Source organism: Balaenoptera musculus, chromosome 8 (assembly GCF_009873245.2).
Source record: "Balaenoptera musculus isolate JJ_BM4_2016_0621 chromosome 8, mBalMus1.pri.v3, whole genome shotgun sequence".
Classification (NCBI taxonomy): domain Eukaryota; kingdom Metazoa; phylum Chordata; class Mammalia; order Artiodactyla; family Balaenopteridae; genus Balaenoptera; species Balaenoptera musculus.
This window is the reverse complement of record NC_045792.1, coordinates 78,071,831-78,098,648: the sequence shown is the minus strand read 5'-3', so window position 1 is coordinate 78,098,648 and position 26,818 is coordinate 78,071,831. Positions and strand designations below refer to the sequence as shown.

At 38.6% G+C, this 26,818-nt stretch overlaps 1 protein-coding gene across 1 annotated transcript in view; it reads left to right on the top strand.

The window, feature by feature from the left end:
* Positions 1-23,889, top strand: part of SLC5A12 (solute carrier family 5 member 12) — a 45,780-nt gene extending 21,891 nt beyond the window's left edge. The window contains exons 2-9 of the mRNA XM_036861329.1: positions 2,963-3,015; positions 4,630-4,742; positions 9,353-9,420; positions 14,595-14,681; positions 17,178-17,344; positions 18,213-18,316; positions 21,294-21,421; positions 23,404-23,889. Of these exons, the coding sequence (XP_036717224.1) occupies positions 2,963-3,015; positions 4,630-4,742; positions 9,353-9,420; positions 14,595-14,681; positions 17,178-17,344; positions 18,213-18,316; positions 21,294-21,421; positions 23,404-23,556 (873 nt within the window). The 3' untranslated portion in view covers positions 23,557-23,889. The remainder of the gene's footprint in view (positions 1-2,962; positions 3,016-4,629; positions 4,743-9,352; positions 9,421-14,594; positions 14,682-17,177; positions 17,345-18,212; positions 18,317-21,293; positions 21,422-23,403) is intronic.
* The last annotated feature ends 2,929 nt before the right edge of the window (positions 23,890-26,818 follow it).

The window sequence follows — 26,818 nt, the reverse complement described above, 5'->3', positions numbered from 1 at the left end:
ATTATCAGTATTACTGAGTATTCACTGCGTGTCAGCTGCCCTGCTGAATGCCTTATATGTATTTGCTCATTAGTTGTCACACATTATATGAGGCCGAAACTACTCATTATCATCAGCTTACAAATAAGGAAACTAAGATTTAGCAAGGTAGATAACTTACTCATGGTGAGAGAGTAAACTCCAGAGGTGGTATGCAAACCTAGGTCTGCCCTTGCACTAGATCTCTCTGTTTATTTTCTCAACCTTGTCTGATGCCAACTGCCCCCATGATTTCGCATCACCTGCACACAAGGCAGCTCTCTCTGCCGGCATTTCTCATTCAGCTGCAATACATTCTTACAGATCTATCCTTTGCAATCCATTCTCTCTATCCTCAATAACACACTCAGGCAGCTAAGAACATCCATATCCAAAATGTAGACATTATTCTAAATACAAAATTTTTCACACATTTATTCTAACAAATATTTTAGAAGGTTTATATTATGCCAGGCACAGCTGGTGACAGTGGGGATACTTCAGGGAACAAGACTAGCATAAGTGTTGCCCTGATATAGAGTTTGCATTCTCGTAGACATGGAAGACGGACAATATATAACTAAACAACAACAAAAAAGACAAGATATTGTTTGATAATGACAAATAGTATAAAGGAAATGACAGAGTGGTAGCCTGGAGAGAGGTTAGGTTTGGGGGCTTTGTTTTTGATAGGGTCTTTAGTGAACTCCTATTTAAGTATATGACATTTGTGTTGAGATCTAAAGTGTGTGGAGAAGCCAGCTCTGTGAAGATCACAGGCAGGAACTATTACAGGCAGGGGGGAGGGCAAATACCAAAGCCCCAAGGAGATAATCTGTATGGAATAGTTCAGGATGCAAGAGAAGAGTTGAAGCATAAGGAACGGGGAGGAGAGCAGATGGGGAGAAGCCTAAAGAGTCAAGCAGGCATCGGATCAGGAAGAACCTTTATGAAAGAGTAAAGAGCTTGCATTTCATATTAAATAGGAAGGTTTGAAGCAAGGAGGTTTGATGATGTCATACAACTGAAGACTCAGTCTTCTTTATGGAGGGAAGTGGCTAAGAGTGGTGAAAGTAGGTGACTATACAGGAGGCTTTTGCCTTAATCCAGGTTAAACATGATAGTGACTTGGAGAATGGGGGCAAGAGTGTTGAGAGCAATGGACTAAAACACTAAGACAGTATCACGTTTTTAGATTCCACATGGAAGTGATATCATATGGTATTTGTCTTTCTCTGTCTGACTTACTTCACTTAGTATGATACATATTCCCTTGATCAGAAGTGGGGTTGGCTACCTTTCCATACATTCACTGGCCGTTTGTAGTTCTTTTTCTGTAAAATGCCAATTCACATTCCCTGCTATTTTTTTCTTTTGAGTTTTCTTCCTTATATATATAGGAAAATAGCTTATTGACATATGTTTCATTTTTCTCATCTGTCCTATGTATATTTGCTTTATTAATAGTATTTTTGAGTATGTTGAGCTTCTATTTCATATTAATCAATTCTTTTACATTATGGTTTCTGGGTTTACATCATTCTTATGAAGGCTTCTCCATTCCATGTTTATAAATAATCATCCAGACATCATTCTAGTATATGGCCTTATTAAATGTTAAAATTACTAAATCATCTAGACTATACATGGGGTATAAGAAATGAAGTGGAGTTCCAGACTTATTTTCCTTCTAAGTTAGTAGACAGTTGTCCTATTATTTTTTAGTAAAAAGCCACATTTTCACCACTGACTTGAAATGGTACTTTTATCACGTCCTACATTCTTTTATATATTTGGAACATTTCCTGGATTTTCTTTTATATTCCTTTGATCTATTTGTGTACAGTTATGACAATACTAATAATTTTAATGACTAAGCTTTAAAGTTTGATTTAAAATATGTTAGGTTAGTATTTATTCATTACATTTCTTTTACAGAATTTCCCTTGATATCAGATTTTTCCTAATTATTTTCAGTTAATTCTATAGAACTTGGGTGTACTCAAATCATAATACCTGCAAATACTTTTGAGTTCTCTTCTTTTCTAATAGTTACACTTCTATGTTCACTCTTATGTAATTATGCTTTGAGAACAATGATAAAAAATTGAGGGATTACAGAAATCCTTGTTTTGTTATGCACTTTATCTTTTTATTTTATTTTTTAATAACTTTATTTATTTATTTATTTTTGGCTGTGTTGGGTCTTCATTGCTGCGTGCGGGCTTTCTCTAGTTGCGGCGAGTGGGGGCTACTCTTCCTTGCGGTGCGCGGGCTTCTCACTGCAGTGGCTTCTCTTGTTGTGAGGCACGGGCTCTAGGCTCACAGGCTTCAGTAATTGTGGCAGGTGGGCTCAGTAGTTGTGGCTCGCAGGCTGTAGAGCACAGGCTCAGTAGTTGTGGCGCACAGGTTTCGTTGCTCCACAGCATGTGGGATCTTCCCGGACCAGGGCTCGAACCCATGTCCCCTGCATTGGCAGGCAGGATTCTTAACCACTGCACCACCAGGGAAGTCCCTGTTATGCACTTTAAAGGGAATTGTTCTTGGATTTTACCATTAAATATGATTTCAGGTTTTGGTTTAAACTATATTATTTATTTACATTTTAAAATATTTATATAAAACTAATAAAATCATAAAAAAGAACAAAAATGCATATATTTATTCTACTTTAAGAAATATTTTTATCAGGGAGAAATACTGAATTTTGGTAAACTATTGGCATTTTTGAAATGAGTATTTTTTTCTTTTTTAGCTTTTGGCATATTAATATTAATATATTGACATTTCCAAAATAACGAAATCTCTTAATTCATATAATGACTTTAAATTGCTTATGGTATAATTTTAATTTAGTGTCCTGCTGAATTATTTTTACTAATACTCTTTGTAGGATTTTGCATCAGTAATATAAAATCATATTGTTCTGTGGTGTTGGTATTAGTATCTCAAGGAAACTAAGGACAGAAACGATGAACACCAGAGGATCAAACACAAGTAGGGTGACATGCTAGCTTTCATTTTGTCCCTCCATACAGAGCTTTATTTATTTTTCTTAAAGCTGACTTCAGAATGGAGAAATATAGCTGTCAACAGATTAATTCCCCCATAAGAGAATGGTTGATTCTTTTGATCTCAATTTCAAAAATTCCAAGAAAGAGACACACTGGACAGTACATATTATAAAGAGATTACTATTACTATAACATTAAGGAGGGTGTTGGGTTAGGGAAAGGGAAAGACAAGAGTGGGGGTGGAGTTAAGAGATGGTGGTTGAGCGATAGGAAAAAAAAAAAACGATTTTCACCATCTTGTAACAGTTTTAGAATCTGAGATATTGACATATGGATAATATATCTGACCTCAAAAGCAACCCAGCAAAGGTTCTACAAATCTGCTCCCTCTGGGCCAAAATCAGCTTTTTGTTCCCTCCTTCCCAATGGATTCAAGGGTTAATCCTAATGTTCGAAACTTACAAATGATGGATTTTGAGCCATATATGTTGGGAGCATGGAAGTTTATTTTACTTGATCATCTCCTTTCCTTATTTGACTTGCATGGATTTACATATAGAAGAGGAGTCTTATAGGGAACATCTATTCTACTAGCTAAAATATTCCTGGTCTAGATGAGGAATTTAATAAGCTTTCATGCTATTCTGCAAAGAAAACTTCAACTTCTTGGGCTTTCTGTCCACTAAGCGAGTTTTAGGGCTATAAGACTGAACTCTGATTGGAAAGTCAGAGAGAGAATATCAGAGCTTTTATGTGCTTTTGGTCTTTGCCTGCTTCCTAGTCTTATCTTTGCCCCTTTCTCCCTTATTAATTGCATGCTGGTCACACTGGTGCTTCCTGTTGTTGAACGAAATAAGTTTTCCACCTGTAGGCACTTACTTGTAATTTTCCCTTTGTTCTAAAACATCTTTTTCTGAATTTGCATGGGTCCTTTCAGTGCCTATCTTAACCATCACTTCCTTAGGGAAGAATATCCTAACTTCATATCGGTTTAAGCCTCTGAAAGACATGATTTCATAGCTCTTTGTTATTTTTCTTCATAACAATTGTAGTCAATTGTATAATTGGTTGTTAAATGTCTATGTCGCCAAGTAGCATGTAAGCTCTACGTCTTTCTGGTTCACCATTGTATGCCTAGTACTCAGAATGAACAGATGCATAAATGGTATGAATGAATGAGTGAATGAATGAATGAATGGCATATTGTACTGATTTCTGGATTAGGATAGTCAGTACTTTCTGCCTCAAGTTTAACCTTCACACACACACACACACACACACACACACACACACAATTTCTCTGCTACTGCATGCTAACTCATTTAATGTCTCGTTAGGGGAATCAGTGAGAGTTCCAGCATGGAAGCCTAGCTTCTTCACTGGAGTTAGAGGAAGACATCAAAGAGCATTAAGCCCAGAAGCAGATTTGAAGAGTGAGTAGACAGGTCACGTAGTTCCCCTGAAGTTCCAGAATAAGGACATATGTCTGTCTCTGTTTTTTTCTAGAGCCCTGCCTTGTCTAATTGCCCTGGACACCAGGGCAGGCCGGTCAGCTTTATTTACCTTGGACTATGTTCTCGCTTTTCTCTCCCTGTAGCACCGTGGCTGCCAGCATCAACGCCTTAGCGACAGTGACGTTTGAGGATTTTGTCAAGAGCTGTTTTCCCCATCTCTCCGACAAGCTGAGCACCTGGATCAGTAAAGGCTTATGTAGGTACAGCCGGTGGATCTCCTATTCCATATCATGAAATGAACGTGTGGTACATGTCAAATGCTGCACACGCTATTCAGGGCACTCTGACAGGCACAAGTTCATGTGGAGATACGTGAGGAATCTCACATGCCAATTCTTACATTTCTGGAGATACCAGGAGGGTACTAGGAAAGAATGACCAGTAAGCTTAGCTTTTACCACCCTTACATTCGACATTCTTCTGTGTTCATCCTACACCCTAGATTCAACACATCAACACCTCTTGATTATGCCATGTATTGATCCTATTTAGTCTCTCCACAGAGGAAGATGTTCTGCTCACTATCGCCAGTCAGCTTGTCTAATAAAGCCAAATTCTTTTCTAAAGAGTCCTTTATTACCAAATATTCTTCATTGGTTTTTAATAGTTTTAGTAGTAATAATATGCAATATAAAATTATTTTATCTATAAGGATATGTTTAATATTATATACTTATTTTCATTAAATTAAATTATTTATCAGTTGCAGAACTAATACCATCTTGTTTTATATTATAGCTTTGCAGTGTTTTATTTAAAATATCTGGTAGAGCAGCTCTTGTCACTTTTAGGTAGAAATTTTAAATGTTGCGACTGTTTTTTTTCTTTTTTTGCAAAAACAAATTTTGGGCTGTTCATGTTTATTTATTCTTTCAGATTAAGTTTAAAATAATTCACTGCATGTTATCTAGTTGCACAACCCCCCCCCCCATCTCAACGGAATTGCATTAAACTGAAAAACGTATTTGGAAATAATTAACGTCTTTATAAGCTTTCCATCTAACAATAGCATTTTCCATTTAACATCATATTTTCTCTCTTAGATATTAATTATCCTCATGTCCTCACCCTTCTGCTTCTCCCCCTCTTCCCTTTTCCTTTCCTCCTTCTTCTACTTCTTTCATTGATATTATGAACGGAATGTTTTCCCCATAATATCTTTTAAACTGTTTACTATCAACGTGGAAATGCTATAGCTTTTTGTTTTTGTTTGTTTGTTTTGTAAAGCACATATCTGGCCATTGGCACAACTCTTGTTGATTCTCAAAATTTTAATTGATTTTCTAATAAGTGTGGTTATTGCCTACAAATATTGATAGTTTTATCATATCCTTATTCTTAAATGCTCCCCTAATTTGGGGTTTGTGTTCTCCATAGTCTTCATTATTTCTCTTATTTTCATAACTTTCTCCTTTTCCTCTGCATGCTTGAAGGGCTCAGGTTTTTTCTCAATGTTACTTTAAGTTCTCCACAAAGTAAATTTCTTAATAATAATGATTTGAATTCTGCTCTTGTGTTTTGTTCCTCACATTTTACTATAAAAATTCAATCATACAGAAAAGTGTAAAGACATTTACCATGATCTCCTGTATATATACCACCAAGATTCTCCATTAATGTTTTATTAAACTTGCTTTTTCACGTATCCATCTAGCTCTCTATCCATCCATTAATGCATCATATATTTGATACACTTAAAAAAAATTGCAGACATCAGTACACTTTCCCCTAATTATTTTAGCATATTATTAACTAGAATTCAATAATTGGTTAAAGTTTTTTAAATGTAAAATCTACCCACAATGAATTGGACAAAAGTTAAGTATACATTTGCTGAGTTTTGAAAAATATGTACACCTGTGTAACTCAATCACTAAAGATATAAACCATTACATCGCCCTGGAAAGTTCTCTCTTGGTTATTCTGGTCAATTCCTACTCCCACTTCCCTCTAGAGGCAGCCACTATTCTGGTATTTTTCATCATAGATTACTTTTACCTCTTCTAGAATTTCATATAAATTGAATCACACAGTACCACTCTTTTTTGTAAGGACTCTTTTCACTCAGCATAATATTGTTGAGATACATCCATGTTTTTTTTGTATCAGTAGTTTATCCCTTTTTATGGCTGAGTAGTATGACATTGTATGGATTTACCTTTTTTTTTTTAACTTCTATTGATGGACCTAGGTTGTTTCAGTTTGAAGTTTTTATGAATAAAGCTGCTATGAATATTCTTGCACAGGCCTTTTTTGTGAACATGTTTTCATTTCTCTTTGGTAAATACCTAGGTGTGGAAGTGCTTGGTCAATATTATAATTTTTAATTTCCTTATAGTTCTTCCTTATCACACCTGGATTCATCTTCATCTAAACTTATGGGTGTTGCACCCTACCTTGTTGTGTTTTCATATCAGTTGCTTTCTCTTGAACTGCACTTGTTGCGTCATTGAATCTATGTGTTTTGCATCATATTGAAATCGCCAGTTTCTAAATACTTTTTTTTCTGGTTCTTATTTCCAGAAAACATATTCTGTATTTGAGTTTTCAGGTTAATTATTCATTTCCTTGTTTAGTAACATTTTGGCATGGATCCCATATTTCTTTTCTTCTTTTTACTTATACTTGAACAAGGAGAGATTGGTGCTGACCGAATGTTTGTTAACTGAGTAGTTGAATTGCCTTAATTTGTTCACTATCTTGCATAATGAGTTACAGCTAATAGCAGGTGGATTGGCATCATTCCTGGTGCAATTCCCAATTTCTAGCAGATATTCATGAATATTGCTGGGTAGAAGTTTCTCTGATGCCCATGGTTTATTGTCTGATCCTCCGAGCTGATGTAGCACTTAGAAAATCCATAGTACTTGCTGCAGCTGCGGTGCTTTCTCTACCCTCCCCCACCACATTTACTGCTTTGTCTGTGGATCCGTACACTCCAGGTCTCCATGGAACCCCACCAATTTCCCCTAAACTCTCTGCCTTGCAGGTTGCTATTGATTGCAATCTGGTGGAAGTGTAAAGATATGGGGGAGAGGGGGACTGAATCAATTCTCTTGTCAGCACAAAAGAGTAGAACCCTTGGATTGAGGGGTGGTTGCCTAGAATCCCATTTGAAACAGATAACTGTTGGTCCAGCAAGAGGGTAATCCGTAGTAGAGAAAAGACACTTTTGTTATTTTCTTCAGGCAGGTGGAGTTCTGCTTATTCATGAAGTGAAACAGAATGAGGGCAAACATTGTTTCTAATCTATCATCTTCAAATACAATAGGAACAATTTTAGAATTCTGAAAGGTGTTTATTGATCAAACTTGGATTTTAGTGTTGTGTGAGTTTCCTTATTTTTCTGTGTTTTATTGAGAAGTTAGAAAATATAGCATTAAAATTTGCTATCCTGATTTCATCTTAAAAGTGAATTCCTGATAATAAATTTTATAGATATCATGTACTAAATCTGAAATGATGATGATAATAATAATAATGATAATAATAATAATAATGGCAAGCACATTGTACTTGCTATGCAACAGGCACTGTTGGATAAATTAATTTATTTATGTGTAGTCCCTTCCTAGAATGTGAGATCTCTGGGGCAGTGGCATTTATAGCACTGGCATTTAGTAAAGTGCTTGACATATGGTCAGTACTCAATAAAATTGCATTAATGGTGACATTGGGAACTGAGCCAAATATTTAGCTGAGAGAGAATTTCATACAGAATGAGAAAAATCATCTTCTCTATTTCTGTCCCTGTGTGTCTGTCTAAATCTATCTCCAGCACCTTGTCTCTCACCATCTCTCATTTATTCTATTGTAATGGGAATTGAATGACTTTTAAGATAGTTTTTAAACAAAGATGTATAAGAACAATTATTTTTAAAAAGATAGTTTGAAAGAAGACACCACCTTTAAAAGATTAATAAGATGGATATGTTGATTAATCCAGCGAGATCCTATGATGCTGGAGGCACCCTGTGCAAGATGCTGCAGAGCGCGGTACCCTGATGGCCCTTATGGTGCTCCAACATAGCCATGTAAACAAAGAAATCTTCATGCAGTATACTGAGGGCCATAATGAAGGTATGAATAAAGCATGAAAAGATCAGGAACATTTTCCAGATTTGCAAAATCTGTGAGGTAAACTGTATAGATATTTAGCCATTTTTATTATGAAAAACTGTCCATATCCCAGAGAGGTTAGTAACCTCTTCAGCTGATTATTGGTGAGTGGTCGAAATGGATTAAATTCTCACGAATTTAATCTGGATTAGCCTGGTAGACCAGTGACCTTTCTGCATTTTCATGTTGCTTGCTTCCACAGGACAGCTTTCTTCTTCTTCTTTTTTTTTTTTTTTTTTAAGATTTTTTGGATGTGGACCATTTTTAAAGTCTTTCTTGAATGTGTTACAACATTGCTTCTGTTTTATATTTTGGTTTTTTGGCCACAAGGCATGTGGGATCTTACCTCCCTGACCAGGGATCGAACCTGCACACCCCCTGCATTGGAAGGCGAAGTCTCAACCACTGGACCACCAGAGAAATCACCAAGACAGCATTCTTCTTAAATCCTGAAGAGAAGACTCCTCAAGGCTGGATTCCAGCTCATTCTGCCTGACCTAGGAAAGCATGTCTTTGGGAGAAAGTCTCTTAAATGCCCCTCTTGGGGCTTGTGATGGCTAAGCGGGGTGGACAGTCCTTCCTGATACCCCTTCTGATAGGGCTTACATGAGAGACGGCCCTGGGCAGGAGCTCAGTGGATCCCTCAAAGCCAGCTTGGATGATAGTCATGAAGTTTCTTTCCTCCAGGTCTCTTGTTTGGCGTGATATGTACCTCCATGGCTGTGGCTGCATCCCTCCTGGGGAGCGTTGTACAGGTAATGAAAGAGGAAAAAGACACATTTGATTTTGTAGCAACTTTTTACCCACCTTCTTTTCTAATACTTTGCCTATTCCTCCAAATCCCAAATGCTCATACTCTCCGATACCAGGTCCAAATTACACATACATTTAAAATTTCAACCAAAATTTCTTTCAAGAGGGGAAACTTTTAAAAACTAGTAATGAGACTCAGTGACAAGGTACACTGTAATAAAATTAGAAACCCTTTTGAAATCCAGATCTGAGAATGTGTGATCCTGAAATAAAAGTAGGAATGATAATCTTAGCAGGAAAAACAATAATTACAATTGACATTTATGGAATGCTTATGTTCAAGCTACCACCCCAAATGTATTATCTCATCTAATCCTCGTCACTTCTCTACGAGGTAGTATGATTAATGTACTAATTTCACAAATGAAGAAACTAAGAAATAGAGAGGTGAAGAATTGCCCTAAATTCACATAATGAAAGAGTGGTGGAGCTGGGAAATGAGCCCGCCTCTACCTGCTATCCAGGCTGACCTGTCTCCCATACGTCCAACTCCCAGTTCCATAAAATGTCAGCACTAGAAAGAGCCTCAAGGATAATCTGTTTCAACATTCATTTTGTAGATGGTTACAGAAAAGAGTGAAAGTATCCTGCTCAACTTCTCACATCTGGTTAGTGGCTAAACCAGGTTTATGACCAAAGTCTCTGGAGCCACCCCTCTTCCCTTCCCAAATTCCCCAACTCACAAAGGACCATTAGATAAACCAATCTTCAGATTCTATTTCAACCCTCTCAGTCCCATTGTGTCATTGTATAATTTGAACATCCTGTATACTTTCTTGGCATGGATCAGGTTTTCAATAAATGCTGCTTAAATGAAGACATGAACAAGAGCGAGTGAATAGTCATCACTGACTTTTATAGAATGTGTTTTAGTTCCCAGAGAAGTGTGTCTTGCTTGATCCTTCCAATGACTACTTACATAGGTTCCATTATTTCCTTTTTCAAGTTCAAGGAACTAAGTCTAGGGGAGTTGAGTGACATGATAATTCACTTTCTATATAAGAGAAGTTGTGGGGCTGGAAACTTGATGTCCTCTCTGCTAAGTATGAACTTTTTAAAATGACAGATGTTTGGTGATTTCTTTACAATTTTTGAAGCACTTTGATATCTACCCATCCACACAGCAGAACTGGTGAGTTGATAAGGTTTGTCTTTAGTGACCTCTGCAGCATTTTTTTAGGTTTATTTTCTCCCATTTCCAAGTTGCCTCTAATGCTTTGTGCCCCTTTCTTTTCTCCCCTTTATCTAATTATTATTTACTCTTAAGAAAGTATCACCATGTTCAATTTAGTGAGGATTTGAATCACTAAATTGTTTCCTTCCAGAATTATTTGCATATTAAGCTTGTTTGCCATTGAGGTATGAAGGCTCTGGAATAGATAAGGACTCCTGCAAGACTGGTGTAACACATAAAACTTATAATGAAGAGGGAGTTGTGAGTGATGCTCTCGTTGACTTGTCCTTATTCAGATAAGTATGCTAGGCTCGCTTTCTTCGTTGGTTAAAATGTGTTCACATAGTTTAGGGGACAGTGAAAACACTGATGTGTTGTTTCCTAGGAGAGATATTTGTGTCTAAAATGGCCCCCTCATTTCTCCGAACACATCTGACTTGACAGATGTGTTCAGAGAAATTTAATTTTCCAAACAGCTTTGCTAGATCTAATGTAATGGAATAATGTATTCAGGGAATATGGAAGACTGAAACCAAACATCCCATAGGTATACAGCATAGAGCCAGATTTAATTTCATGTTCACAAAACCAACACACACTCATGGCGTGTGTTTGTTGGTGGTGCTGGGGGTGGGCAGACGTCAGCTCCTTAAACAAAGGCCCTTTCAGTGTTTTAGTTTAGGATTTTCAAAGTGTGTTCTAGAGACCCTCACCCTGCGAAATGCTCCAAGAGTGAAAATTTCCAAAGTCAAAGACTTTTGGGAAATGCTGCACAATGCGTTCCCCTTTCAGAAATCGACAGCACACAGTAGCATATCGAAGGCTCTGGGAAGACCTAGCAAGAAAGCTGTTTCCCTTTAAATATGTGACCACAGAACCAAATGTGGGGAGAAGAGATAGGAGGAGGGGCAGGTAACAGCAGCAAAGATCTGTTAACTAGTGATTTGCAGAGCTCCCTCTGTGAAAGGCGATCCTGTCCATTATGCTGCTATCCTACTGACCCTCAGCTAGTTCTACCAAGGCTTGTGATGAGCTCCAGGAGTACTCTTTTCTCAATTTAAGAAAGTGTTTTCTTTTTTTTTTCTTTTATTTGGGGGGAGTGGTATTCCTTCCTTCTATCCTTCCTTCCCTCCCTCCCTCCTTCCTTTTTTTTCTTTCCTTCCTTCCTTCTTCCTTCTTTCTTTCTTTCTTTCTTTCTTTTTCTTTCTCTTTCTTTCTTTCTTTCTTTCTTTCTTTCTTTCTTTCTTTCTTTCTTTCTTCCTTCCTTTCCTTCCTTCCTTCCTTCCTTCCATCCTTCCTTCCTTCCTTCTTCCTTCTTTCTTTTTAAGTATAAAAAAAGTACTTTCTAGCTCTCAAAACAGTCCAACCATCAAATGGCCCACCTCAGGAATCAGAGAGCTCACTAACAGGGTAGGTAAGAGAATAATAGTAAGATTATAATAGTAGATAATATTTGGGGGGCAATTATCATGTGCTCCAGAGTGCCCAGGCACTATTCAGAGACTTCTTTTGGATTCCACATTGAATACTCTCATACACGCACACAAAAACAACCCAGGAAGCAGATATTTTGATCCCCACTTGACATCTGAGAAAGCTAAGACACAGCAAGGCAACCTCAGTCCTAGAACACACTTTCTGAGCCATTGTCCTTTCCTTGCAGGAGGGGCTTAGGTGAGATTTGGCCACTGAGGTGGAGGTTGTCAGATGAGCTCTGTCTTCCTCCAATTAAACACGATTAATGACAACAAAAAAAGAAAGATAAGAAACTGAGGTTAGTTTTGTACATTACAGAAATACATATTTTTCAAATCCAGAAATTCTTTGATTTATTTCTCTTTCTAGCATGTGAAGACTTTTTCCCCCCTGGGGCATATTGGATAAGGACTTTGTAAGAGATTGTTCATTTTCTCTCCCACAGGAGAAAATAAACATTTTTCCTAACTTATTGATTCTCCCATATAATAGCTAGTAAATTAACTTCCAAATTCAGCAACCACAGCAACTATGAATTAATACTATCAATCAGCAGAGAAAATGTCAAGAATATTAAGTACTGACATTAGGGAAAAGTGTCTACTTTAATCTTATTTGCCTCCATCTTGTCAAAGATAAATCTGTATCATTGACTCCTCTAAAAATTATCCTGGAAAAACAATCATAACAGTGCATTATAGCTCATTTTTCTGGATAAATGAATTTATATTGCAGCTGGAGTGGACTTGAAGGCCCCTTGGTCCTATTTCTATTTTTTTATAGAGAAAGAAGACTCTCTGAAGTAAAATGAATCTGAGTTAATAACTGAAGGTTCACCAAATTATGTGTTATGTGTGCCAGAGCCAAAATTTGAATCTCAGTGTTCTCTTAGTGATGGACTCTTTCAAGAACTTTTTCCCCTTAAACAGAAAAAGGAGACCATGATGGTGGTCTGTGCTCTTGACTTTATTTATTTATTTATTTATTTTAGGTGGGACTGCTCTTAGGAGAGAAAATGTGGGTTTTAGAGCCAGACAAACCTGGCTTAAAACTCTTAAATCTCATCTCTGCCACTTTCTAACTGAAAGTATACTTTTAATATGCTTTGTCTCAGTCCAAATTTCTCATCTATAAAATCCAGTTAGTGTTACCAACTAAGCAGGGTAATTGTGGGGATGAAATGAGGTCATTTATTTAGAGTGCCAGGGTATTTCATCTTTATTATCTGACACATAGGACACGTAGGGGTGCCTGACAAATAGGAAATATGTATAAAATCTTTAGAGCATCCTTATCACAGCTTCTTTATCTAAGAGCCCTGCAGTTGTATTGATAGAACTAGACAGGGCTGCATTGCAGAGTAGCTGTGTGTGTGTGTGTGTGTGTGTGCGTGTGTGTGTGTGCACATATGTGTGTACATGCTCCCTTGCAGGCATGTCAGTGCCTGTGTATGTTCAAGACTTCTGCAAGGCCATGGCCCAAGGCTATAGGTTGATAGAAAACTAGCTTAATTAAAGCCCCTAATCAGTTCGCCGAGTTCAATAACTTAGAGGTTAAGAGATATGGAAATGCATTTGCCAAACTCTATATCCAAAGGAGATAGAGCCATAAAAATGGGATATAAGATATGGAATGTCCAATGTCCTCCCCATCATGTCCCAACTTAATGCTTCAACCTCCTTGAGGTATTCTGGTGGGATAGCAGGAGTGGGGTAACAGACAATTATTATTATTAAAGTTACAGAATTATTCAAACTAAATTAGAACAGCTGGATCAATTACCTGAGATATTCAACATAAGTTATAGATGCGTTTATTAAGTACATTATTTAAAAAGCTTTTGCGGGCTTCCCTGGTGGCGCAGTGGTTGAGAATCTGCCTGCCAATGCAGGGGACACGGGTTCGAGTCCGGATCCAGGAGGATCCCACATGCCGCGAAGCAACTAGGCCCGTGAGCCACAGCTACTGAGCCTGCGAGTCTGGAGCCTGTGCTCCGCAACAAGAGAGGCCGCGATAGTGAGAGGCCTGCGCACCGCGATGAAGAGTGGCCCCCGCTTGCCGCAACTAGAGAAAGCCCTCGCACAGAAACGAAGACCCAACACAGCCATAAATAAATAAATAATTTAAAAAAAAAAAAGCTCTTGATAAGATAGAAAATATAAACAAATCAATAAGTTCCAGCTTGAGGGAAAACTTATTCTACCAAATCCAAATTGCCTGTGTGTGTTTACACACACGCGCACACCCTCACACACGTATGTTTGTAGGCGTTTTTGGTGTTTTACATACACAGTGCTTATTAATGAGCCCAGAATGGAGAAATGATTTCCAGAAAGCACATGATTAATGAGTGGCACAGTCAGGACTAGGACTGTATTTCATCTCAGGTCCAAGAAAGGGGGTGGTCCTAGGTGGGCCACAGATTCAGGGGAGTGTAGTGTTGATCTGATCTGCTTTGATCCACAGGCTGCCCTCAGCATCCACGGCATGTGTGGGGGACCGATGCTGGGCTTGTTCTCTCTGGGAATCCTGTTCCCTTCTGTGAACTGGAAGGTAAGTCTCCCACACCCCTCTTCACACTTCCCAGCTGAGACTGGGCCCCAGACATTTTCTCCCTCCTCTCAGTCCTCCTTGGAAAGGCTATTTGTCTTTGCCAGAAAAAAATGGGGGCTTCTTTCTACAGCAGAACTAAATAGAACCCCAGCCTTCCAATCTCTGACTTCAGTGAAGCTGTATTAGGAGCAGAAAGCCAAGAAAGTAGTGGTCATGAAATACCATATGTCATCGCATCAAACCTGATTCTTCAGGGTTTAAATTGTCTTCTCTAAATTAAAAGCCCACAAAATGAAATTTAAAATAGATATTGAGATCAGACATAGTTCAGTTAAAACATGATTTTGAAAACTTTAAAAATGTAAATTTTCTTTTCTATATTTAGTTACCCAAAATTATAAGTAATTTAATTAATTAACTAATTTAAGAAGGGGAGGGGAGACCAGCCTGGTATATTCTGACAGCTGAATCTTCTTGGTGTTGTTGGCTGACAAGCTAGTGGTTTGCCTTTAAGTAAACGTTGGTTGGATGACTGTGTAGTAAACATAAATCAAAAGGAACACGTGTTTGGAAAAATAGTACTATAGCAATATTTTTAAATATTTAAAATATAATTTTTTCAATCTAGCAAAATTGCCATTTGTCATTTATTGCCATTCATCCACTTACATGCAAATATTTTTAGAAAGTCTTTAGACTCTAGGAAACCTGACTGTATGCATATATTTATTTAGTTAGTTAGTTTTTCATATTTTTAAATATACTGTAGGAGTCTTGATAAAGCCCGAGCCACACGGTTTACCTCATTAGGTCTCTGTGGCTACCTGACCCTTATTGACCTCTATTCTAGATAAATCTTGTGTAGATAGGTAAAGATAGTGGATAGATGTGAAACATTTGGGAATTTGCAGTGCTTCCTTGCAGTCTTATTAGGAGACACTTTGTTTTAATCAACTTTTCTGAGATTGAGGTTGACAGGGATAGTTTTATTCTTGCAGAGATAATATGAGGGAAGGTAATTTCCTAGCTACAAAAAAAACCTAATAACTAGCAACATAACAGCTTAGTGCATTCTAAACATTAACTTATCTATGTTAGTGAGTTACGGTCCTGCTTTTTAATCCAGGAAACCACCTTGTTCTAGATAGAGGAAAGTAAATAGTACCAATTGGGGTCACCTCTCCCCTTGTCTTTAGCCATGGCTGATCCTACTAATCAATCATGGCTCTCTTTCCACAGAATGTGGATGCAACCTCAGAATCCTTCTCAGCACGGCTCTCCAGGCAGCTACTATAAATCAGTGAGGGCTGACTCTCCTACTGAAGTCCATTCACCCTTTACTGGTAGGCCAGGGGCCAGCATACTATATCCCTCAAGCTAAATCTAGCTGATCTCCAGTTTTTGGATGACCTGCAAGCTAAAAATGGTTTAGACATTTTTAAATGGTTGTCAAAAATCAAAAGAAAAATAATACTCCATGACACATATATATTACGTGAAATTCACCTTTCAGTGACCACAAGTAGAGTTACTGGAACACAGCCACTCTCCTATGTATATATACTGTCTATGGCCATTTCTGTGCTGTGATGGCAGAATTGGGTAGTTGTGACAGACACTGAATGGCCCACAAAACCTAAAATACTCCTTAGCTGGCTGTTAAGAAGTTTGCAGACTGCTGGTCTAGACCAAGGGCCCAGGTATTCAAATCATACACATTGCTTTAGTTTTCCCCAAACTATAACGAACAGAACATTCTGGTGCTGTAATTGAGGAGTCTTTTTTTCTGAATAAATAGAGAAACCAACAAGTTGTTTTCTGTCACAGAGAATGCTCAGCTCTCTGGCAGAGACCAGCAACATCCAATTTTAGTTTCCAGTGGTCCTGATCCCTGCTCGATTGTTCTGTTTCCTTTACAGGAGAAATGACTCATTGACTTTTAACTTTTTATCAAGAAGTATGACCCTCAAATGACAGGAAGAGTAAATATACTTGCTAGTAGTTAGACTCAAGCTAAAAACTCCAAACTTGGGAGTCAGAGGACTTGAGCAGAATTACTTGGGAAGAGCTATGAGGGTAAAAGTTTCTATATAGTAGCTTATAATGGCTGTCAGTGAAAAATGACCCCAGCATCTCCATTATCTGAGGTTTTCCTGAATTTCTGAAACTCTTCTACTGGAAACTGAGGTTCAGCAGATGTTTAAGTGATGAGTAAGAAGCCAAAAAGGAGAAAAAAAATTCCTGCTAGAAATTTTACGTATAATGACCACAGTAAAACCCTCCAATGTCTTCATTGAAGGAACCATTTATTCCTAAGTAAAGCTACATTGTCAGGGGTTGAAGGCAGGCAGTGTAAGTGGGCTGTTTCTAGCACGTGTGGCCAAGATCTGGGGTAGAAAACCAGAATCCCTGAGACACAAGACTCCTTATCTCATTATTCTTTCAATGGCTTTGTCAAATCTCTCATTATTTATTTATTTTTTTTTCTTCATCAAGGGTGCCCTAGGAGGCCTTCTGACTGGGATCATCTTGTCATTTTGGGTGGCCATTGGGGCCTTAATTTACCCTGCACCAACCTCCAAGACATGGCCTTTGCCTTTATCAACTGACCAGTGTGTCCCATCAAATGTGACGGAATCAGTGCCTCCACTGCTGTCCAGCAGGTATGCTGACCTTCAGGATAGCATCAAGTCCCAGAGAGAGGGTCACCAGGTTAGAGAAAAGTGCATTCTTCTGTGCTAAGTCTGAGGAGACCATCTTGCTCCCCTATGAGAATCACTCTGGGCGGTACCCAGCATTGAAGAGTGGCTGGGGGCTCCAGCTTTCTGTAAATATCCATCCCTCTGCATCCTGATGCCCAAGAGTGAACTTGGCAAGAGGGCTAATTGGAGGTCTGAGTTCTCAGGTCCACTATGTTGTTTCTTCCTTACTGCCTGTGCTTATTCTATCCTCTTTTCTTGGAATGCTAAATCTTAGTCCTAACTGCCTTCTTTGATTGATTAAAACTAACCATTTTTAAAAAATAAGCTGAGAAAAAAAAAAAAATAAGCTGAGGCATCATCTCACATATCAGCCTGGGTTTGACACTCTTTCTGAATATTCTCCAAATCCTTTGTTCCTCTTCCACCTTGGTGTTCTAGTCTATTTTATGATTGTTAGCTCCTACATGTAGACTTTGTGGCTTACTCATCTTTAATCTCCGATATCTGTCACAATTTCTGGCACTAAATCTGGGCCTTGTAAATGTCTGAAGAATAAATAATGCAAAAGAAATGGAAGGCACGGTCCTCTTTGCAACTGTGGTTCAGTAGCAAGACTAGTAATTCACAGATGGATTGGGTTGAGTGGAATATAAAGTACAACTAGTCTACAGTCGGTTTTTTAAAAAAAAATAATCAAGTGACAAAAAGTTAAGCTTTAGGGGTTTTGAGAGATGCCAGTCCCTAAAATGAACCCTCAGCTGTCCTGTAAGTCACTGTGCATCATGACTTCACACTCCCGGAACTGATGATGTGCCATTGTTCTCTGCAGACCTGCCATCGCTGAGACCTGGTATGCACTCTCCTACCTATACTACAGTGCAGTAGGCTGCCTGGGGTGCATGGCTGCTGGAGTAATCATCAGCTTTGCGACAGGTCGGTTACATGCCTTCCTCTTCTGGGGACCAAGGAAGACGTGGGCTGGTCTCACACACTTCTGGACTAGGCAGCTGTCTTATGGGTCTGAATTTGGGTCCACCACAAAAAGTCCTTTTTCCCCAAGAGATATTATCTACTTTCTCCAAACTGACATGTAAAAGCATCCCCCTGATTATTGTACATGTGATTACTAATATGTATAGTGTATTCTTAAATATTCCCCATATGTTATTAAAAAAAGATGTTTAGACACATGGCCCTCAGGGGCCTGAGTAGGAAAAATCCTTTGTAATATATCAGTAAGAAGATTAAATATTAAGAGTGGTTCTTTTCCCCTTCATCTCAGTTTTTTCCTCATAAACGCCTTACTATCTCATGGGTTAGTCTTTACTAACCTACTAGATAAGCAGAAGAGAGTCTTACTGTGGCTTTTGCATATGGTGTCCTTCGGAGGCCACTCTGCTAGGCCCAGGAGCTCTGCAGGGAGCAGCTTCACTCTACGCCATTTCTGGTACCAGTGTTGAATTTCCTGTACCTTGAGCCATAGTTCCTCTGATGGTTCAATGTCCTTTTTATGCCAAAGCTCATGAAGGATTGGTGGGGGAGGATGGCATGGAATAGGCCCACTGTAATCTACTCTGCCTCCTTGGAATATGCAGTTTAGCTTAATCAAATATTAAGATATTCTAGTTTTCCACCACCATTATATAGTTACAGGCTATACGGGAAGTCAAGATTCCTACTTAACACAAAATCTGAATGGCAATATTCCTGGTGACTAGAAACACTATGTGCAAGCTCCAATGCCTTATTACTCTGGGCAAGAGATCACCAGCTCTTCATTTAAATTTAAGCCAATCTTGGCTATGATAAGGAATAGACCATAAATTTTGTAACCCCAGCCGTTCATGTAGTAACAACTCCCCAAATATTTTTCTTTATGGAAAATGGACTCAAATGAAAGGTGGTCTATTTATGGTGCTTAGATGTTTGCCTCGGTGCCCTAACAACCATGGAGGCTTCCTTGATCCTGCTAGGATACACCTAGACTTATCAGTTGAGTGGTCAGTCACCTTTAGAAGACAGCTAAAGTTTTAGCTGCCTGATTCCAAAGCAGGTATCGTGGGCATCATAAATTCTAGGTATTTTCCAGATGCTTGTTGGAATTGACATGTTCTTGTGTTGATGCAGCAGCCATTATGTTGTATTTAGATAGAAACTCCTTTGCCATCTTGAGCACAAACAACAGTCCTTGTATCAACCCTTGTGTTTTATTTTTCTACAAATATCCCAAATCTTAGGGAAATGTCCTTAACACCAAAAGGAAGCACTTTATCAGAGGGTAATTGTGACACTTGACCGAATCTTTGAAAATAGTTTTGATCCTTGCCTCCTGGTACCTATCTTCCAAATGAGGCCCTAGTGCTAACTGAACACCTTCAGGTCTGGTCACAAAGGGGCTTTCATAAACCTTCTATAACACCCAGTGAATCTTTAAAAATGTCTTAAAATGTTAACTGTTTGCAGGACAGGGTCATTGGGGAAGCCAGAAGCCTTTTGTGGGCCTGCTCATCGTGTGTCATATATCGTCTTGTTCTTGCTATTTGTCTTGCTTGGTCTTAATAGGTGATAATTTCAATTCTGCATCTTCTAGATGATCTAGCGCTTCAAATATATGCTATTTATGTTACTCATAAAATAGAATTATGTCTATTTTGATTAGTACCTCCAGATGGTTTATATCATTAATGATTCTCTGCATCAGCTATTAAAAGGTGATCTTGGCCCAAGATATACTTTAAAGTTTTTGTTATTACTGGTAAAATTCTACTGGGCAGTTAAGAGTTGTTTTCCTTTATCTCGTTAACCTTGTGAAATGAAAATACCATTTCCTAAATCAAGAACAAATATCTTCATCAGTTTATCAAGTGGCCAGAACCTCCCACTCTGAGGACACTGTGTGGGTTTATTCTATTCTGGTTTCCACTGCACAGCAGTTTGTACTCATGTGAACCTTCCCAATTTATTTCTTCTTGTATCATATAGCTACAGGTCTCAGATATAAAACCTTTAGTTATCAATTCATTAAGTTTATCTCTTAGGTCGGGGTCAGTAAACTAAGACACATCTGGTCCATTACTTCTTTTTATAAATAAAGTTTTAGAGAAACACAGTCATGCTCATTCATATCCTATTGTCTCTGGCTGATTTCACTCTACAAAGGTAGAGTTGAGTAATTGCAACAAAGACCCTCTGACCATATGTTTACCGTGCACATATATATGATTCCTGACAATTTAGAATGTAATCTATAACATTTCTCTGACAAGATCAAAGATCCAACACAGAGGTTAGTAAACTTTTTACGTTAAAGGCTAGACAGTAAATATTTTAGGCTCTGCTGGCCAGAGACTCTGGCTCCACAACAGGATTGAAGGAATAGGACATTGAACAGGTATGTTTTAATGATAAGGAAGGAGATGTCAGGGAAGTCCAGAGTAGCTGGAGGGAACATGAAGGTATTCCTTGTTCAGGATGCTGGGGTGAAAGGAAGAAAAAACAGTAAAAATAATCTTCTTAATTTCACTAATATTGATTCTGATAACCTCTAATAGATCTGATTTGGTGGAAAACTGAGAGCTTTCCTAAAGGAGGAAATTATATAATTCCTGCAATCTCCTCTGCTGGCCTACAAAGGGTACTAGGAGGGTTTTCCACAATAAATATTTTAAAATAAATGTGTTGTTTCTATTTGTTTATAGCCGTGAGTTTGCCTGACCTGACAGTTTGTGGACGTTTAAAAGCAAACTCTCACTCTTTATGAGCAGTTATCAATTTCTGTATTTTAACCAATCAGGCCTCTTTTCACCCTTCTGCTAAGAAGTGACCTGCTTCTCATGTGGACAATGCTTAAATCATCAAAGAAACTCCTGGAAGCGTGCAACACCTTATCCATTTTTCCTTTTGTTAATAGGTCACCAAAAGGGCAAGGATATTCAACCGCTGCTAATTAGACCAGTTTGCAATTTATTTTGCTTTTGGTCCAAGAAATACAAAACACTGTGCTGGTGTGGTGTTCAGCATGACAGTGAAACAGAGCAGGTGAGCTGATGTTTGAGCTTCTGAACAATGTGAATTGGCTCAAAAGGATTCCCTTTCTGCCCATTTCAACTATCTGCAAGGCTGGGTGCAAGGAGGGAAGGCAGTGGATATGAGAACCTGAAAGAATCTGGGTTTCCACTTCAGTTACCTCAGCTAACTAGTTTTTAAGCACGTAAATTATGTTGATAGGTAAATGTGCCTTTGGGCTGAATTGTCGTTGCAACTGATCAAGTTCCAAACTTCCCTTTAATCCCTGTGAGGGTAAATTCTATGAAAATTTTTAAAAATTAATAATAGAAAAGGAAGAAAAGAGGGGGCACATCTAGTATAATGGTGAAAAGCATGGGCTTTAGAGTCAGCCCTGGGTTTAATCTGGTTCCATGCCTAACTTTCCTTGGGTGAGTTATTTAACCTCTTGGAACTTCAGCTTTTATCTGTGAACTGGGGGGAAACCATGCACCGTGATCTACACATGAACATCTCCAGTGTGCCATGAGGTGTAAATATAAAGTAAGATCTATTGGTGGAACTTCTTAGGTAGAGAAGTGACAGGATACACATAACCTCCCAGCTCTCCCCTTATCCTGCTGAGAATTGTGTTTAGGCCACACAGGGCTAGGGACATTGTTCCAGGGCTATTAAGGTCTAGAGACACTGTCTGAGTACGATTAAGGTCATATCAGCCCAAGACCACCAGGAACAGCCTGTGGTCAGACCAAATTGGACTTAGTGACTTGATACATACAGCAAGGGGACAGGGCTACCCCAGGGGAACCAGGGAGTTCCACCCTCACCAAGAGGGTAAGGTTCGGGGTCCCACTGAAAGATTCTGAGAAGGGTCTAAGTAAGAGAAGTGGGAATGAAGATAAAGCCACCTGGGGCAGCGCTGGTTAGAGCAGCAATCACTCGATGAGTTATTATGGCATCCGGTAATTCCAAGACCTTGGGAGAAGCACTGTTTCCTGTTGGAGTTGCAACGGGTCTTATCTGTGTCTGTCCTCTCAGCCTGATTACAGGCAGGCATTTCTTTTTCTTTTTTAGTGAGGGCTTTTATTTTTCTTTCAGACCCAGATATTTCACTCTTTCAGTACTTTAGGAGAGAGACTCTTCGCCCTCATCACAACTCCTAAGATGTCATTTGCTTTCCTTCCCCAAAACACCATAATAACATGTATGTGAAGTAAAGCTGAGCTTCATAGTTTTGCCATGAGGAGAGCATCACCTTGACAAGGGCTCAGAGTGGGAAGGCAATCTATTTGCTGAGATGACAGCCAGCAAAGCAGTGTATTGTTTGGATAAATGGATTTTGAGAAAGTTCTAGAAGGAAAGAATCATGTTATTTACTGCTTTATAGACTTACCTTCCCAGGCCTGAGTTTCCTGGAATAAATGAGAAATCCTGTTGATGCAGGCAGCTTCTGTTATCAAGGCTGAGTCGAGAGTGGGAGGGGGCACTTAGTATGTCACTACTGGGCTCCTTTGCCAAAGGATAACAGCAGCCTCCTGGGAAGTTTGCATACAGGGACCCCTGTTGTAACCAGAGGCCTTGCTGTTCACAGGAAGTGGGGGGGGGCCCCCCTTCTGAGACACAGGCTTGTCTCTCCTCAGGAGGTAATACTACTACCTCACAGGACTGTTGCACTAGATATATAAACTTCACACCACACATTGATGTATTGTGAACGCTCACTAAATTGTTCTTTCTGTTTTTATTATCATTAGAAGTAGTACCTACATGGATTGAGGCATCAAAATTATCAGTTAGGAAGTGCCTTGGGTCAGTTATTTGTACTTATTTTCATATCAATCTATCATTTCACATTTATCTATCATTTATTTATTTCATGTTTATCTATCATTTAGTTATTTTCATATTTATCTATCATTTTTTTCCAAAGGGAGAAGCCTAAGCAAGATTCCCTCAGTTTGATTTGGAATACATTAAGACCATCCCACTGATATGTGTCTTTCCATTTTCCTCAGGAAAACCTTGAGAATGGCACTACCTGGAAACAAGGGGCTGAATCTGTCTTACGAAACGGCCTCAGGCGAGAAAGCCTGGCCCATGTTCCAGGCTATGATCCCAAGGACAAAAACTATGACAACATGGCTTTCGAGAAGATTACCCATTTCTAAGGCAACACACACACACACACACACACACACACATCACACAGCCCGCATACTTCTTGCCCACTGGTTAGTAGACTTCTCTACTTGCCCCTGCTAGAAGACAGGGATGTCTAATATGTATTTACACTTATTTAAGACCACAAATAACATGACTGTTCCCCAGAATATTCTGAAGGTTATTCTTTGGAAGACCCCACTTTCAGGTGAGAAAAAACAGCCAAGCGTTAAGTGCCCCGGCAACTTCCTTTTTGAATAAACTAGGGCTTGATTTCATCATAGTGCAAGAATCAGTCTCCTTGCTTTGTGTCATAATAAACTTCAGGGATTTTGTTTGTTTGTTGGGTTTTTCTGTAGTTTTTTTTAACCATCAAACATGTTGGCGTTTGCAGGAGAGGAGATGCACATTAAATGCTTCCCTGACACTGCTGCTAAGACAAGGGAATGGGATCCACCCCAGCACCCCCCCTTCACATATATGTGAACTCATGTCACATCCCTGCATCCTGCAGGTGCAGTTAGAACACTTAACTGCTTTTGATCCCTCCCCCCAACCCACCCACACACCTTTAAGTCCTCTTGCAGTCATTCTTGCGATTACAGCTGTCCTGACCAAGCCTTGAAATTAATTTTGCTCAGCAAAGGAGAGACTGGTATGTTTGGTAAGTAGGAGTAATTATGACTAAATACTCTGCTCCCTTTGTGTTTTCAGTGTAGTATTTCTTCTTCCCTTCTATCACCTTACAATGAAAAATTCAGTCTGTGCTCAGTAAGAAGTCTGGAGTCTTTCTCCAGGGCTGGGTAAAGAGGAAAGGCACATCCTATAGGAAGCTGTTAGGACAATATTGTGTAAAAGAACCTTGTAGATAGCTTACTAGCCCACAGGGGATTTCAGTAGCCCTAGGGTCTTCTTTGGTGCCAAAGGCTTTGTCCACAGGATTTCTACTCTTTTTGTTCAGCTCACACCTGAAAGCTCAATGCATTCCATCAGGCTAAGGTGACAGAAGTAAAGATCTTAGCAGTTGAACTCTAGAAAATAATTGTTAAAGTTCTGGAGTAAGAGGGGACCACAGATCAAGAAGTGAATAATAAATGGAGAGGCAGTGAAATCTTTTTGAAAGAAGCAAAGAAGTAAAATCCTTAAAGGGTAAAAAAGAACCAGTGCCATATGGTCTAGACCAGAGGAAAGATAGTAGGAAACAAACCAATGTCTCAGTGTCAGGTATATTAGGGCAGGTGCCAGATATTTATTTTGGTGGCCAGGTAAGATCAAGAGGCCTAGAAAGAATATGTGTCAGCAAAGTAAGAAGAAATGGTCCAAATAGGCAGGGATAAGGAGTCCCAAAGGCTGGGTGGTTTAAATGTTACCCAGGAGGAGAAAACTTTAAAAGAAGCATGAGATAGGGGAAAAATTTTATGAAACTGGTGTTTATTAATAGGGAGAGAAGCTAGAAAGAGGGGAAAAACAGTCAATAGAGGAATTAAAAAAATAGCTGGAGTTTATAAGCCACAGTCCATTGCTTGCCTTCTCTTCTCCAGTCTCAAAGAGGAGGGGAAATAATAGGAGAGGAAGAGAAAATTGGGCTGTGGTTTACAAGAGAAACGAGAAAAATATATTTTGAAAAAGGAGGAAAGAAGTGAAAAGGGAGTACACTGGGGAAAATATCTGAAAATGAGAAGGAAAAGAATTTCTAAAAAGGTTTTTGAGGTCCAGCAAGTTAATGAAGGTATTGATCTAAGTATTTGCAAATTGAGAAGTGCAATTACTTTCCAAATGATTTAGTAGTTAGGACATTTTTATCAATTAGAACTTCAGAAATACATTAGGTGAGTGTTGAAATCTGGGCCAAACCTCACTGGCTTAGTCAATATGATAGAGAAGGAAAAAAAAACCCCTGCGGATAAGAATTAGATTAACAGTAGCTATATATATATATATATATATATATATATATATATATACACACTATATATATGTATATATGCACTATATATATAGTAGCAATATATATGAAATTTATATATATATATAGTAGCCATATATATATGAAATTTGGAATACAGCTTTCACTTGGAATTCCACAAAACCAAAATGTACCATATAGTTTTTCATTTTACTCACAGATTCTCCCACAAATTTTACTCACAAATTATCCTACAGATATTTCACTAGCTCAGTACTTTCCCAGAAAGTTTTTTGGATCCTTTTTCTTTTTCAGTCACTGATTCTTTCACCTGGAGTGTTATCAAAGCATAAAATGACTTGCACATGGAAAATAGTACTATATTATTATAAAAATATCATGTGATGGAACCTATGGCATTCTGAGGTCACATTTCAGAGCTTTTAGAGGTCAGTATAGGTAGGCTGCTTGATTCTTCCTGATTGAACAGATGCAAAATCTGACATTTTAGCTAAAGAGCAGATGGGGATCCACACGGGAACCATCTTCCAGAGTGCGTAGAAACTACATTTGCTGTGTAGTGAAGCAGACGGGAACTACAAGGGCAGAGTCAACAGATTTGCCTAGTCAGTCATAGTACACCTCTCCTCCCTCACTCCTCCCTAGGGATGTCGGCTCAGAGTTGTGTCAAGGCCACAGGTGCAGTACAAAGTCTGTCCAGGGCTAAGTTCAAAGCCATAAAAATGGGTTAAATTTGTGGTTGGTTTTGTCACAGAGTGAGCAGGGATATTTTCAATAAGAAGGGCAATGAATGATGAGCTCCTAGGATGGCCTAAAATGTGCCAAACTTGATGCCAGTCTCTATCTTTTAAACATACTCACAGATATGGGTAAACATGGAACAGAATGACCTCAATGCCTCTTTCACTCATTCGGAATGAATTCGTTTTGATGACTGACATTCTCTTTGTCACCATTTGGAGCAAGGAGTACAGCTTATTGACTGAGGTGAGGGATTGGAGTCAAACGGCTTCAGGTTCAAATGTAAGCTCTAACAAAAATTATCTTGGTAATCTTGGGCAAGGCTTTTTGAACTTTAGTTTATTCACAAATTAAAAGGAGCAAAAATTGTCCCTACTCAATAGGATTGTTGTGAGGATTTACAGAGGTAATCCTCTAAAGTAGTTAGCACAGTAACTGACCCACATGGAACACTCAACTCTTGTTAGTCTGCAGTATATGAAGAAAATGGTATCCATTCCAGTATTCATTTTAAGTTAAATTGGTTCACTGTTTCCCTTTAAGATTTTCAAGATACTGGTTTAGTATATGCATTACTGAATTAGTTTGAAATTAGAAATAAC